Consider the following 14485-nt stretch of genomic DNA (forward strand, 5'->3'; position numbering starts at 1 on the left):
CGCAGTTTGTTCGGAATGGACTGGATATCCAAAACAGAAAGCAATCTCGGTATTATATGGTGCAGAATACGCCAAAAAACCTGCACTCTCATAATACCGGAGGGCCATCCGTTAGCCGTACCACCTCCAGGAGTGTGTGTAATAAGTGGCAGACGCCCCCCGTTATACCTCTGAGTATTTTTTGCGTGTTTTACAGCGGTCCGGATCCAGCAGATCCATTACAGGAGATAGAATAGAGGGATCTAGTGTAAACATGTAATTCTTGCATGACCAGGCAGTCCTCTAGAACGAATTCAGTAGTGTGGATGTCAACTCTAATTGAATGCAGGAGGGACGCCCCTCTATGTAGTCATCAATGTCTTGCACAGGTACAAGCATGTGTGATGAACAAATGGGCGGCATTGTAGAGTGTCGAGTGTATGAGAGAGCCGCGCTCTCTACTACTGTGATCGCACACCGTGAGAGCGTCCGGCTGCTAGCCTGAGCGGGCCGCACCCGATAGTAACCAACAGCAGAGTCTACATCCGTGACCGGTTCTCTCTATGAGAATGGGTTCTCTCAACCTGACCTCTGTATCCAGCCCAGTATCTGGTTGAGGACGAGTGAGGGGCTGCGCCCTCCAATAACAATTCAGTATCCGGTTCTGTATGAGAGGGTTCGCCCTCTGTTCCTGAAAATAAATATACTCGGATTCAGGGAGACCAAACTGAAGGGCGCACCAATTATTAATGCCAGCATAAGGCTGAGAGCAATCTTCGGAAACAACGATGGAAAAACTATCAACTGACTATCCGGATCCCGTGCGCGCGCGGGGGGTCCAGGTAGACCGTTGGTAGTCTGAGGAAAGCTGGAGACGTTCTCCGCGATCCACGAGTGCCCGGCAGATCGGAGGAGGTCAAGTCAGGCCTCACGACGACCCAAGCGAAAAGGAAAAGGAAGTCATGAAAAAACAAAAAAGCAACAATAAACGTAGATAAGAGAAACACACCAATTCTATCCCGGATAGAAGGCAAACAGCAGGCCGGAAGGTAAGAAAAGTAAGTCCCACGAGTGCCTGGGAGGTCGGAGGAGGTCAAGTCGGCCTCACGACGACCCGAGCGAAAAGGGAAGGAAGTCAAGAAAAAACAAAAAAAGGTAACAATTAACGTAGATAAGAAAATTACGCCAATTCTATCTCGGATAGAAGGTAAACAGCAGGCCGAAAGGTAGGAAAAGTAAGTCCCGCTGGACAGGGCCTGGAGCTAACCTAACGCAGGAAAAAACTACTGAACCTATAAGGATTCTGGGAGGCAGATACGGAGTAGCTGGTAAAGACAAGGAAAAAAACACCGCTTTCTCCTGTAGGAGTCTGAGTACCGGTCCTTGCCTGTGCGAAGTTCTCCTTGGAGATGTGCCGTCGTCAGTTTGGACTAAACCGTGGATGTGTCCGGGGTCTTCATAAGAAACGTTGCCCTTCAGGCATGAGGTTTAGGGCCTTCACCCTTCCCACCATATTCAGATGGCCGTATACTGGTGTCCTCTTGAACACTATGGTAATGGTGTTTGTCTGGACACCTGCCTATCTCCATGTCACTGGTGGGCACTGGGTTACCCTCAGTGATATTACCCCAGGCCAAAAGGGTTCGGTACCAATGGTGTAGGCAGTAGGGCACAGGCCCAGCAGGCCAAACGAATGGACACAGAAAGGTTAGCCAAGCAAATAGTCACAGACATAGCAGGCCATTCAAGTAGGCACCGACATAGCATGCTATTCAATGGGGCACAGACATAGCAGGCCATTATAATGGGCACAGACATAGTAGGCTTTTCTTATGGGCACAGACATAGCAGGCCGTTCTTATGGGCACAGACATAGCAGGCCGTTCTTATGGGCACAGACATAGCAGGCCGTTCTTATGGGCACAGACATAGCAGGCCATTCTTATGGGCACAGACATAGCAGGCCATTCTTACGGGCACAGACATAGTAGGCTGTTCTTATGGGCACAGACGTAGCAGGCCATTCTTATGGGCACAGACATAGCAGGCCAATCAATGGGGCACAGACATAGCAGGCCAATCAATGGGTTGTGTATTACCACAATATTATTATTAACATGTATTTATATAGCGCCTTCCAGTTCCGTAGCGCTTTACAGTGGGTATCGAATGAGTAACTGGGACCTTTGAGTACGGGTAGAGGTCCCTAAAAATTGTAGATCCACAGGGCATCTTGTGACATAGGACCCTTAGACAATCAACCCTTTTAGACAGTGTAATGCCGTGTGAGTAACTTGAACCGGGACTGGCAGTCCCTAAATGCCTAGCAGGCAAATAGTGGTATTCCACTTTATGGGTATAAGCGGAAGTTGTTCCAGTGACTATCATGTCCATGAATGTAAGATACACTGAGCGATACTGTCCTTGAACTGTGAATAGGTATGCACATGCCCACACAGATCTGTTTGAAATTTCTTAGCATTATATAGATACCATCATCATACCACCTGAAGGGTATTATAACCATGGGCTCTTCCAGGAGCAGGGCTAAACCCTAGCCAACTCAATGAATTCCCCCAAGAACCTGATAAAATTGTATAGTATCAGCGTAGACTGGTTTCCCACACCAGTTTGAGTCAGAGCCAGGTCTGTTAGCTTATATATACGCCATGGACAGAGAATTCATACCAGAGTAGTCCCATCTGAGACCTCATAGTTGGGTCAGAAAATATATATACTGAGAAGGATATGAATCCTAGAGCGAACTGGCACTGCATACACCCTATACAGAGCCTGTATAACTGCGTTCATATACACCTGTAACTCTTAGAAATCTGTGATACCCTGACAGAGAACACACAGCAGTCAGCAATATGCACTGCCCGCAAAACTCTCAGCGATCGGAGATATACACTGTCAGCAAAACTCACATGTCAGTAAATCCCACAGCAGTCTGTGATATACACTGTCAGGAAACCAAATCTCGAAGTACACTGGCAGTAAAACTAAGCCTGTGATATACAGTGTCAGTAAAGCACACAGCAAACTGTAAAACTAAATCTGTGATATATACTGTCAGAAAAACACACAGCAATCTGTGAAATACACTGTCAGCAAAACCCACAGTAAACTGTGATACACACTTGTCAGCAAAATTCCCAGCAATTTTAGGAATATAAAGCCAATAAAACTCACAGCAGTCTAGATATAATCTGCCATCTAAAAGATAAAAGGATGATCTATATATTTATGATCACACAATGCATATCACTTTGTGGGTTATTAGAACATAAAATGTAGAAATACAAGTCCTAATAGGAATGGCAGTCACAGATATACATTGAAATAAAACTAAAATCCATATCTGAAGAAAACAAAGGCAAACCTGAAAGTAATCCACCGGCCAGCAGGGCGACGAAAACCGAGAAACCGACCACCGTGGGACGGAGGAGGGGCCGCGTGTAGGCGCACTCTCCTCCACCCGGTCGGCTGCCCGCGGCTCTGAGAAGGAGCTGAGTGCGGTGGCGGCCACGTGGCGCGCGGGGCGGCCCACGTGGGAGAGCGGAGCGGTTGCCGGGTACTCGCGTCCGACCGGAAGATTACAAAGGGGGTTCGGGAAAATCAGGAGACAGCCAGAGGCATGTAGCCCGCGGAAGAATGGTGGGACAAAGAGAGTGGGGTAGCGAGGGGAGGGGGAGGGAGGCATACTGGAAGGAATCCCCAAGAAACCCCTCAAACCCACTACAGAAAAGGAAAGGGCTCCCCAAGGAGACAGGGGAAGCAACAATTCGAAAGGAAGGAATTCAATCATAATAAAATATCTACCTACAATACACATAAACTACATAAGCAGGAAGAATTAAATATATATCAGAAATATATAACTAAACACAAAAAAATATATAACATATAAATATATAGAAGTAGGAAACATATGATACTAAATATTAACTAAGAACAGCATAACAAAAAAGTAAATATATTAAGATACCAAATAAAAATCCTAATAAATCAAAATAAAACCCAAAGCCACCCACTATAAGCAGGAGGCAGTGGTACTCTGACCTGTACTGATGTGGAGCAGCAAAGAAAGAGGAAATGATGCATGGGGAGGGGAGTTTTATAATACCTAACTTTTTTCTGATTGGTTGTTTTTCTGTTCTGCTGTGGAGTTCTAGTAAAGAGAGACTTAAGCAAATACGAAGCCTCCTGTCATGTTATAAAATTTATATATATATATATATATATATATATATATATACAATACTGTCCAATGCTTGCACTCCAGTAAAATAATAGTTATGGCCCAGTGCTTGTCATCAATAATAATAAATATTAAGTAGGAAAAAGCACTCCAGGGACTTCATTCAAATGGTGAAAAAAATAGACTTAGCTTTATTCGGCAACTGCCATGAAGAATCAACGTTTCAGTCCTATGTCAGGACTTATCCTGACGAAAGTCCTGACATAGGACTGAAACGTTGCCGAATAAAGCTACTAAGTCTAGTTTTTTCACCATTTGAATGAAGTCCCTGGAGTGCTTTTTCCTACTTGATATTTATATATATATATATATATATATATATATATATATATGAGATCATTTGTGAATATTTATATGTAAAATTGCTTTTGATATATTATATCCATAATTTCAGTTTATTTATAAAAATATTTAATATTCCTAGAACCAAAATATTGGACTGCACACATATGATCATAAAAAAACAAACAAAAAAAAACCCCATGATAACTGGTAATAGAACAAAAGTGTTTACACTGCCTATCAGTGGAACATTGGCCCTGTTATCAGGACTTTTAAGATACAATTGTGACAGTTGGCATGTATGGAAGTATATGGTCCACACTTTGTCACTATCCCTATAAGAACAAAATCCTGGACTGTTGGTGTGTGTCTTGAGGACTGAGTTGGGAATCACTGATCTATGGTCAGTGCTATGATCACAGCACTAGGGAAACATTGCATGGCACCCCTGTGTGCACACAGTTTGGGAACCGCTGCTCTAACCGTAACAAGAAAAGGAAATTGGAAAATACAATTTTGTTCAACGAAATCAGTAAATCAATTTAAAAAAGAACAATTATAAATGATAAACGATTGGCTGGCAGGCATCTCACACTCTGGCCCTCAGATGTTGCTGAACTACAACTACCATGATTACCACGGTCATCGTTTGCATTTAGAATTCTAGCCATTAACATCAAGCGTGAGATCCCTTCGGCTACCCAAAACACACAGACAAGTGTATGCATCAAATATACAGATCAATACCATGTACATGAATACAATGTACAGACAGGCAGAGGAGATTGGTCTATAGAGGCAGGTGGGCCTGCGCCCCCTCCCTCCCCCCCCCCCAAGTGATTGTTCCAAAAAAAAAAAATTATATGAGTCCTAAGGACTAATGATAAGTGTGTTTTACATGAGTCTTACATTCTTGATGGCTAGAGATGGTGTGGAATGGCTGAAACGCAATCATATCAAGATTTTGAGGCATGTTGAAATCAATACCCCATTCTCTGGGTACAGACCCCCCAGGCATGCATCATGTGTTCTAGCAGGATTCATGACATCATCTATTGACTTTACATTAGTTTGTATGATCCTGTAAGCTCTAAAAGATATACGGTAACAATTAAACATAATCTATAGAAAAAAAGCTGCAATTTACAAAGGTAAAAGATGGACTCTCTCTAAATCGACTCAGACTCTTGTGGAATCTTTTACACACCTATTTGTAAATAGCAAATGCTTATACAATAAATGGGCAAGATGCCGAAATACATGGCATGTAATGGATGAATGAAGAGCACAATAGAGGAAAAAGAAGAAAACGCATGGTAGGATTTTATGTGTTTTTTATTGAATGTAAACTGTTAGACATGTATATACATATTACATATTAAGTCAATTGTTTGAAAAGGCATATTATGTTTTGAAATTCTATGCAAGCAGTGACATCATCCATGCAATTATTGCCCACAAAGTATGGGGTAAGATGCATAGATAACCACTGTGCCTAATGTAAGACAGATGTCCCAAGTGTCACCTGCTGCCATTTTGATGATGCCAGATGAAATAGCTGTGCATGGGACTGTAACGCCAACTAATCTCAGCAACATTGAGACATGCATGTTCTAGTGTTCCCCTTACAGTTAAGTCTTCCCTCTTAACCCCTACACAATAATAAACATTAAGCCATACACTACACTAATGCTATCACTTAATATTAAACACTACATCATACTATCTCCATACATTAACTTCTACACTACACTACACTAATGCTATCACTTAACATTAAACTCTACATTATACTATCTCTATAAATTAACTCCTACACTACACTAATGCTATCACTTAACATTAAACTCTACATTATACTATCTCTATAAATTAACTCCTACACTACACTAATGCTATCACTTAACATTAAACTCTACATTATACTATCTCTATAAATTAACTCCTACACTAATGCTATCACTTAACATTAAACTCTACATTATACTATTTCTATAAATTAACTCCTACACTACACTAATGCTATCACTTAACAGTGATAAACTCAAATCAGTGAAGTCAGTGGTCATGGTGCATAGAATAACCCATTTACACATAAACAAACTCTAAGCCTAACCTATAAATACTATGTAATATAATAAAAGCATGTGTTACGGAAAAATAATCCATTGGGGTTCTGTAGACATTTATAAACCATTTAACCTTTGGTCCTCTGGTTTATCATCATGCCTCCAGAAACCCTCAAAATGGTTAAAGTGCCTGGAGTACTCCATTCAGTGTTAAAATATTTTTGCCTGAGCATTGATGGGTAGTAGTGATTGGCTAAGATCCTTAGTCACACCTCTAGCAGGGGCACATTGGTACCCTCATTCAGGTTAAAATGTTAGAAAATAGTGTAACGCTGAACAGAGGATTGGCTCCAAGGATTCCATGCACCATAACCACTTTAATGAGATGAAGTGGTTATAGTGCTTAAAGTGTCTCCTTAATTTATAAAGCTATGCCATGCAATAAAAGGTATTAACTTACCAATTAGAGGCACAGAATCTGATGTTGCAGGCATAATCTCTGCCACCAGCAGCATGAATACAGTTAGTGAAAGCAGCACAGTGATTCCTGTATTAAAAAGAAAATTGTAGGCTGTCAATATTTCAATATATTTTGTACGCTAGCCCCGTCTACTTATAAAAATAACAAGTTATACAATAATTTTTTTCTATTCAATAGAAATTGCACTGTACATAATGTTTGCGTAGCATATTACAATTATCTCGTTTAACGATGGGAAATTACACCAAAATTGTACTTTTTATACTTAATTTCATGACGCTATTTAATTTCTGTTTCTAGGTGTTATTTATGGGATTTTTTTTATAGGAATTTTTGCCTTGTATAGAACTCGAAATGTAAAAAATTAACACAACAACTTATGTTTTCACAAATAACTACTCAAGGGCTGGTCAAAATTAAACATTCCAAGCTTGTTACTAAACATTCCAAAATCACAATCATCCAGGTATAAGCCTGGCTGAGCGTCATGAGAGCTTAGATCCACAAACAGGGAAACAACACTGGCGACAATGGCATTGTGCACTGCATCTGATACTCAGACAACCTTCAGCATGCATGGGGACAATCATAAATCAAATTCACAAATAATAGTCTGTGGACTACTGTTCACTAGTGATGTCCCGAACTGTTCGCCAGGAACCGTTCGCTGGCGAACATAGCTTGTTCGTGGCGAACGCGGCGGGCAAACATATGCGATGGTCGGTCCGCCCCCTATTCATCATCATTGAGTAAACTTTGACCCTGTACCTCACAGTCAGCAGACACATTCCAGCCAATCAGCAGCAGGCCCTCCCTCCCAGACCCTTCCACCTCCATGACAAATAGGTGGCGGACCGACCATCGCATATGTTCACCCGCCGCGTTCGCCGCGAACAAGCTATGTTCGCCGGCGAACGGTTCCCGGCGAACAGTTCGGGACATCACTACTGTTCACATGATGTTCAGTCCGCATTTAGGCTGGCTGGGAGTCATAGCAAATCAAATCCATAAGCAATAACTACTTTTGATCTTAATAACTTTTCTTGATTTTAATAACTATTCTTGGCAAAAATGAAACTTTTTTTTTAATGGAGGCTATTTTTACCCGTTGGTGAACATGCCCTACACAGGACAGAGTGTGGATCCTTTCTTGCTGTCTGGAAAACCATGGGAGTTTATTATTTCTTATGAAATCTGGGATTTTCCTTTGGTTTCAAGAATTGTGACTATGCGTTCAAATAATTTCTATACCAAAGGTGTGGCCCTGCTCATTTGAACTCCACCTTACATGAATTAGACATTGATGTGTATCTTTGTTGTAGTAGGTTATTATAAAAAGTAATTTCAGCTAAGTTTCAGTTAAACATGAATTTAGATTGGTAGTGGGTGTTAAGGTGGATTAAAGGAACACTCCAGGATCATAAAATAAATACATTTATTCATAACAGTGGAGTGTTGCATGGGATATTTGCATTACATATCTCTAATCCCAGTGAAGGGGATCCATCCCCAGGAAATCATCAATAGCGATCACCTCTTGGCCAACCAAATGCTTCTTTTAGCATTGGGAGACAGAGTGGATAGAAGAAGCATTGAACCTAGCACCCAAAGCATAAGCCTTAAGCACTCAAAGCGTGTGAGGAACACAGAGGTTCTGAGTGCCAGCCGACATGGTACAACCTATGACCTTTACAAAGTAATAAACCACTAAAGGACTTCAACACATATAGACTTTTTATGTTGCAGGCACTGGTCTTCAATTAGTGCCCCTCCACCAGAAATCAGTAGCTGGACCATTTTAGTAATCTCCCTGTAATGGAGATACATTAATGCCTCCTGGAGCACTGGGTGATCACATTGCATTATTAAGGCCAGTGAGTTCTTAGTAATGCCTGTAATAATTGCCAGTAGGAGTAGACCACAAGGACCCTCAGCCCCAGTTAAGTACCCAGAAGGGAAGCTGGTGATACATATGGGAAACTTAACAGATACTAATATAGCTTCAATATCCCAAAGGACTCTATATGCAGAATAAAAGCTCAGCAGAAATATGTCCTCCTCACTGTGAGGTCAGGTGATGCTCCTATATCCAATTTTGAACACAAATAAACACATGATCATTTTTTGCAGAAAATAGAGATTAAAATGAGATTTGCAACATGCTCTGAACCAGATAAATGAACCAGACCTAGTTTCAAAAATCTTTAGAACTCCAGCTTATACTTAAGACTCAAAGCAGATTGACTACATGGTCTCTTGCTCTTTAAAACAAATTCTGACCTTGCCAGTTGGCATGCTGCAGAGAAAATTGAGAATTGTTAAACCATTTTTGGTGTTCACTTGGCCACTCGAGACTCATGTTTCTGTTTTAGCAGAGCCCAGTCTTTTGTGCTTTGTAATCTACTTCAAGGTTCAAAGCATTGTGTGTAGTCAGAAGAGCAATTCAAAGCAACACTGTTATAAAGAATAGGCGTTATAACTCAGTACCTCAGAGTCTTGGCAAAGTTGGCACAGCCTTCCATCTATTGAGGTGTAAGAGTACCATTAGGTTGATGACAATTAAAACACACTTGTGGAAGTTCAACGTTTCTTTGCCAGCTAAATACTTTGATATTACTATATGATAATTTGTAGTCTGTCTGCTCAATGAGTCTGGCCACTCTCATAAAGAAAATATTCTTTCATCAACTGCATGTTTGTTTTATTTGACAATAAATGTTAACGAGTGAGTTTATTTAATAATGACCGGAGTGAATATATATTTTAGTTTTTACATTTCAATTAACTTTTTGTTTTGTTTATCTTTATCGCAAGAGGCCAGCATTTCAAAGGCAATTACTTCTGATGTAAAAGCTGCAGATGAAATTACACTATAAAAAGAATAGTGTTTTCATGGACGAAATGCACATCATTTAGATTTAAAAGTAAACTAAAACAGGTTCAATAATCGAAATGACGTGAACAAATGCACAAAGCTTGTTACTGGTTTACAATCCATCTTTTTGTCTTTTCTTACAATAACACTTTCTACAATAATACAAAGTTTATTAATCCCACTTTGGTTTATTCTTGTCAATACAGCACTTCTCTTTTCCCAAAGGGGAAGCAATAGCAATAAGGAACAGATTTAGTCAATGTTTAAACCATCACTGTTAGTACAAACGTAACGATTTAATGTGAAAAGTCTCCAAGTCGGTTCTTTATTACTTTCATAAAAAGTTATTACATACCTAATGAAATCTTCTCTCCTGAATCAGCCGGTAGAAGGAACACTAGAAGTGCCAATCCAGATATAAGGACACAGGGAATCAAAAGATTTAAGCCATAATACAAAGTGCGTCTTCGCATTGTCACTGTATACGTCACATCAGGGTATGGTTCTTTGCAGCATTCATAGTATAGTTCATTCCTTTTACCTGGTACATCTAAATTGGCAGATACAGAGAGTGGATTAAAAATAAATCCTGTTAGATAAAATTGTTGTTTCATATAAAATGAAAATACTAAATGTCCTGTACTGAAAAATTTATTTTTCAGATTACCATTAGAAAATCATACATAGTACCAAATCATAAAACCCTGACATATGAATGCTGCATTACATCATTTTATCTCCCATCACACCTTCTTACACCCATTTTTCTCTTGCTTCGGCTGCAATGTTTCTCATTTCAGCAGTTTTCCCCTTTTCATTCCCCTGTCTTTTTTAATTTTTACAGTGATACAAATTATTGTTTACCTTCAGTTCTTTCTTCCTCCTTCTTCCTTTCACATTAACCCTGCTACTTTTATCTTAGTCCTTCTTGTGGTATTTCAGAATCTTCTTTTAAATTCTTTTTTTTAAATTAGAGCACTTCCATGTTCAGTCTTGGGTCCCTTTCTGTTCTCACTCCATATTGCCTATCTTGACAGTCCTACTTAGAACAGGGCTTGACAAATTTGTTTGGAAACTAGGAGCCAGCTAAAACAAGTTAGAAACCAGTCATTTTCACAGAGAACAATGCAATTCTTAAAGGGACACTATAGTAACCAGAACCATCACAGCTTGATGTAGTTGTTCTGGTGTCTATAGGGTGTCCACGCAGGCTTTTCAGTGTAAACACTGCCTTTTCAACAAAAAACTGTGTTTATATTGCTGCTTAGTAACACCTCTAGTGATAGTCACTCAGGCGGCCACTAGAGAGTCCTGGGTCACTGCTGCGCCACGTGCAGCGACCACGTTCAGTGTCTCCAAGCTCTGGATGGAGGCGCTGAATGTTCCTCACAGAGATTCATTAATTCAATGAATTCTTATGAGGAGATGGGGATTAGCACATTTGCTGCGCATGCACAAAATCCTCCCAATGCTTTCTTAAGGGAAAGCATTGGCTTAGCTGAGATCATAAAGATTGATAATCTCAACCATTGAGGTGGTACCAGCATTGGCGAAAGTGGCACGGCGTGGAAAAAAAAGGAGGATAAAAACACCTTCCTCATGCGATCGGAGGGGGCAGGTATATAAACGCGCACACACACTCATACATACTCTGACAGGTGCACACATACACACACTCTGACGACAGGCTCACGCACACACACACACTCACTCACTCTGACAGGCTCCCTCACTCACTCTGACAGGCTCAAACACACACTCACTCACTCTGACAGACTCACACACACACACTCTGACAGGCTCACGCACACACTCACTCACTCTGACAGACTCACACACACACACACACACTCTGACAGGCTCACACTCACTCAGTCACACACTCACTATGACAGGTTCACACTCACTCAGTCACACACTCACTCTGACAGGCTCACACACATTCACTCTGACAGGCTCTAACACACACACACTCACTCTGACAGGCTCACACACACACACACTCACTCACTCTGACAGGCTCAAACACACACACACGCACACTCACTCTGACAGACTCACACACACACACACACTCACTCTGACAGGCTCACACTCACTCAGTCACACACTCACTCTGACAGGCTCACACACATTCACTCTGACAGGCTCTCTCTCACACACACACACACACACACTCACTCTGACAGGCTCACATGCTCCATGCTTCCTCATCCGTCCGCCTCCATGGTCCACGTGGCGGCCAGCTCCATGCTCCCTCAGCCGGCCGCCTCTATGTTCCCGCAAGCAGCCGGCTCCATGCTCCCTCAGCCAGCCGCCTCAATGCTCCCACGAACGGCCAGCTCCATGCCCCCTCAGCCTGCCCCCTCCATGCTCCCGTAGGTGGCTGGCTCCATGCTCCCTCAGCCTGCCATCTCCATGCTCCCGCAAGTGGCCGGCGCCATGCTCCCTCAGCTGGCCCCCTCCATGCTCCTGGCTCCCTGCTATCCAGCGGCGGCTGCCTTCAAAGCTCCCTTGGCGGCCACATTAAAGATCTGGCAAATGCCAGGCGCCAGGAAGAAATTTCTAGTCGCCGTGGTGACCTGGTGCCTGGGATTTGTCGAGCCCTGCCTTAGACTCTAGTATCATTTACATTTTACCATCATAAAAACGAATGCCTACTTTTAGAATATGACAGGATGCTTCAGTCATATACATGCACATTGTGACAGAAAGAGTTTGAAAACTGACACTCCCTATGATCTTCCCTGCTTCAGTGCAGAAAGTAAGGCATTGACAATCATAGAGACAAATGGTGTGTTTTAAAACACTGTCTGACCCAAGGTGTATGTACAGTCAGGTCCATAAATATTGGGACATCGACACAATTCTAATCTTTTTGGCTCTATACACCACCACAATGTATTTGAAATGAAATGAACAATATGTGCTTTAACTGCAGACTTTCAGCTTTAATTTGAGGGTATTTACATCCAAATCAGGTGAACAGTGTGGGAATTACAACAGTTTGTATATGTGCCTCCCACTTTTCAAGGGACCAAAAGTAATGGGACAATTGGCTGCTCAGCTGTTCCATGGCTAGGTGTGTGTTATTCCCTCATTATCCCATTTACAAGGAGCAGATAAAAGGTCCAGAGTTAATTTCAAGTGTGCTATTTGCATTTGGAATCTGTTGCTGTCAACTCTCAATATGAGATCCAAAGAGCTGTCACTATCAGTGAAGCAAGCCATCATTAGGCTGAAAAAACAAAACAAACCCATCAGAGAGATAGCAAAGACATTAGGTGTGGCCAAATTAACTGTTTGGAACATCCTTAAAAAGAAAGAATGCACCGGTGAGCTCAGCAACACCAAAAGACCCAGAAGACCACGGAAAACAACTGTGGTGGATGACCGAAGAATTCTTTCCCTGGTGAAGGAAACACCCTTCACAACAGTTGGCCAGATCAAGAACAGTCTCCAGGAGGTAGGTGTATGTGTGTCAAAGTCAACAATCAAGAGAAGACTTCACCAGAGTGAATACAGAGGGTTCACCACAAGATGTAAACCATTGGTGAGCCTCAGAAACAGGAAGGCCAGAGTTTGCCAAACAACATCTAAAAAAGTCTTCACAGTTCTGGAACAACATCCTATGGACAGATGAGACCAAGATCAACTTATACCAGAGTGATGGGAAGAGAGGAGTATGGAGAAGGAAAGGAACTGCTCATGATCCAAAGCATACCACCTCATCAGTGAAGCATGGTGGTGGTAGTGTCATGATGTGGGCATGTATGGCTGCCAATGGAACTGGTTCTCTTGTATTTATTGATTATGTGACTGCGGTCAAAAGCAGCAGGATGAATTCTGAAATGTTTCGGGCAATATTATCTGCTCATATTCAGCCAAATGCTTCAGAACTCATTGGACGGCGCTTCACGGTGCAGATGGGCAATGACCCGAAGCATACTGCAAAAGCAACCAAAGGGAAAGAAGTGGAATGTTATGCAATGGTCAAGTCAATCACCTGACCTGAATCCGATTGAGCATGCATTTCACTTGAAGAAGACAAAACTGAAGGGAAAATGCCCCAAGAACAAGCAGGAACTGAAGACAGTTGCAGTAGAGGCCTGGCAGAGCATCACCAGGGATGAAACCCAGCGTCTGGTGATGTCTATGCGTTCCAGACTTCAGGCTGTAATTGACTGCAAAGGGTTTGCAATCATGTATTAAAAAGTGAAAGTTTGATTTATGACTGTTAATCTGTCCCATTACTTTTGGTCCCTTAAAAAGTGGGAGGCACATATACAATCTGTTGTAATTCCTACACCGTTCACCATTTGGATGTAAATACCCTCAAATTAAAGCTGAAAGTCTGCAGTTAAAGCACATTTTGTTTGTTTCATTTCAAACCCATTGTGTTGGTGTATAGAGCCAAAAAGATTAGAATTGTGTCGATGTCCCAATATTTATGGACCTGACTGTATATGGCTGAAGCATCCTGTCATATAGTAAAGGTAGGGATGAGTTGCTCTCATTTTTTACATATACTTCAT

At 41.7% G+C, this 14485-nt stretch overlaps 1 protein-coding gene across 1 annotated transcript in view; it reads right to left on the bottom strand.

Moving 5' to 3' along the window:
* LOC134565690 (neuronal acetylcholine receptor subunit alpha-7-like) overlaps window positions 1–14485 on the bottom strand; it is a 284815-nt gene that overhangs the window by 61721 nt on the left and 208609 nt on the right. Inside the window, exons 7-8 of the mRNA XM_063425328.1 lie at window positions 10306–10500; window positions 7055–7141 (exon numbers count right to left, since the gene is read on the bottom strand). Of these exons, the coding sequence (XP_063281398.1) occupies window positions 7055–7141; window positions 10306–10500 (282 nt within the window). The remainder of the gene's footprint in view (window positions 1–7054; window positions 7142–10305; window positions 10501–14485) is intronic.

This window comes from Pelobates fuscus, chromosome 6 (assembly GCF_036172605.1).
Source record: "Pelobates fuscus isolate aPelFus1 chromosome 6, aPelFus1.pri, whole genome shotgun sequence".
NCBI lineage: Eukaryota > Metazoa > Chordata > Amphibia > Anura > Pelobatidae > Pelobates > Pelobates fuscus.